The 1,304-nt window shown below is 38.1% G+C and overlaps 1 protein-coding gene across 1 annotated transcript in view; it reads right to left on the reverse strand.

The window, feature by feature from the left end:
* Nucleotides 1-1,304, reverse strand: part of LOC119592376 (villin-1-like) — a 108,943-nt gene that overhangs the window by 71,625 nt on the left and 36,014 nt on the right. The window contains exons 2-3 of the mRNA XM_037941198.1: nucleotides 480-558; nucleotides 48-161 (exon numbers count right to left, since the gene is read on the reverse strand). Of these exons, the coding sequence (XP_037797126.1) occupies nucleotides 48-161; nucleotides 480-558 (193 nt within the window). The remainder of the gene's footprint in view (nucleotides 1-47; nucleotides 162-479; nucleotides 559-1,304) is intronic.

A 1,304-nucleotide genomic window follows, 5' to 3' on the forward strand; every position in this document is an offset into this window, starting at 1 on the left:
TTTTTCTGAACAGCTGTACATTATTACTAATTTTCGTTTTGTTTTACCGTGTCATCCATGCCTGCAGGTTTGCCATACTCCGAGGCTGAAAAGATGATGTAAGAGTCGCCCTTGTAGAACTTGCCATAATCCTCCCGCTTCAGCGCCACCAGCTGGAGGTTCTGCAGGAGATGCGACCGAAAGGAGAGACTGATTGTCAAAGGAGGATTTTATGTCTCTCTCCCTCTTTATTCGTATGTTTTAAAATTTTTTGCTAATTGGCTTATCGATTATGTATTTACGTTTGATAATAAAGAAACTAACATTAAAAAAAAAGAGAGGTAGGATTAGATTAAAGACAACGGTAATAAAATGAATACAAAGAGTGTTATATATACGAACATCCCTTTAAAAGAAAATTAAGAAAAGGAAAAAAAAAATTACACAGGTGCGTGTTGTCCGCACAGAGAGGAAAATCCATGACGTTGATTGCTACTAACCTCGACTCGCCAGATGATAAAACAGGTCGAGTTCTTTGGGATGATGTTGAAGGCCGGGTCTTTAGGAATTTCGCCCATACTGCAAGGAGGAAAGAAGATTATTACTGAGAGAAACGAATTACCAAACATTACTGTGAGGGACCTGGCGGGTTTATATATGTTTATATGTTTACATGTCTAATTAGAGGAATTAGGGTTGGATAATGGACGATTTGTTTCGAGACGTAACTTCTTGGGGTATTAAATCTAATACAGATAAAATAAAAAAAAGATACCCTCCCCACCAACACAACACACACCGGGCAAAAATCCATCATTCTCAGCCACGTCGTCTCACGCCAAAGAAAGTCGCCATTTTGTTTCGCCAAAGACGTGTAAAAGTTACCAGGGCGTTATGCCTTTGTTGCTGATGTTAATACAGCGACCTACATTATACTGCCGAGTTCGCCTGGTTAGCACCCCCCGAGGACCGCAAGAACTCCCCGCTGGACAGGAAACCTCGCCCGTGGGTTACTCTGGGTGTGTTTTACTTTGGATGTTTTTTTCTTCTGGTTTTGTTTTTTACTTCTGATGCGTTTTATTTTGATTGTATTTTACTTCGTATTTTTTTTTTTTTTTTAATTCTGAAGTGTTTTACTTTGGATTTTTTTTTTTTTACTTCTAAAGTGTTTTACTCTTCTTCTTTTAACGGTAGGTTTTACTATTAGGAGTAGTTTATTTCGAATGTGTTTGTTTTACTTTGGTTGGTGTTTTACTACTGGTGTTTTTGAGGCGCATTATATTTCGGATGTGTTTTACTTTGGATAGTGTTTTACGTCGCAAATG

Source organism: Penaeus monodon, chromosome 30 (assembly GCF_015228065.2).
Source record: "Penaeus monodon isolate SGIC_2016 chromosome 30, NSTDA_Pmon_1, whole genome shotgun sequence".
Taxonomy (NCBI): domain Eukaryota; kingdom Metazoa; phylum Arthropoda; class Malacostraca; order Decapoda; family Penaeidae; genus Penaeus; species Penaeus monodon.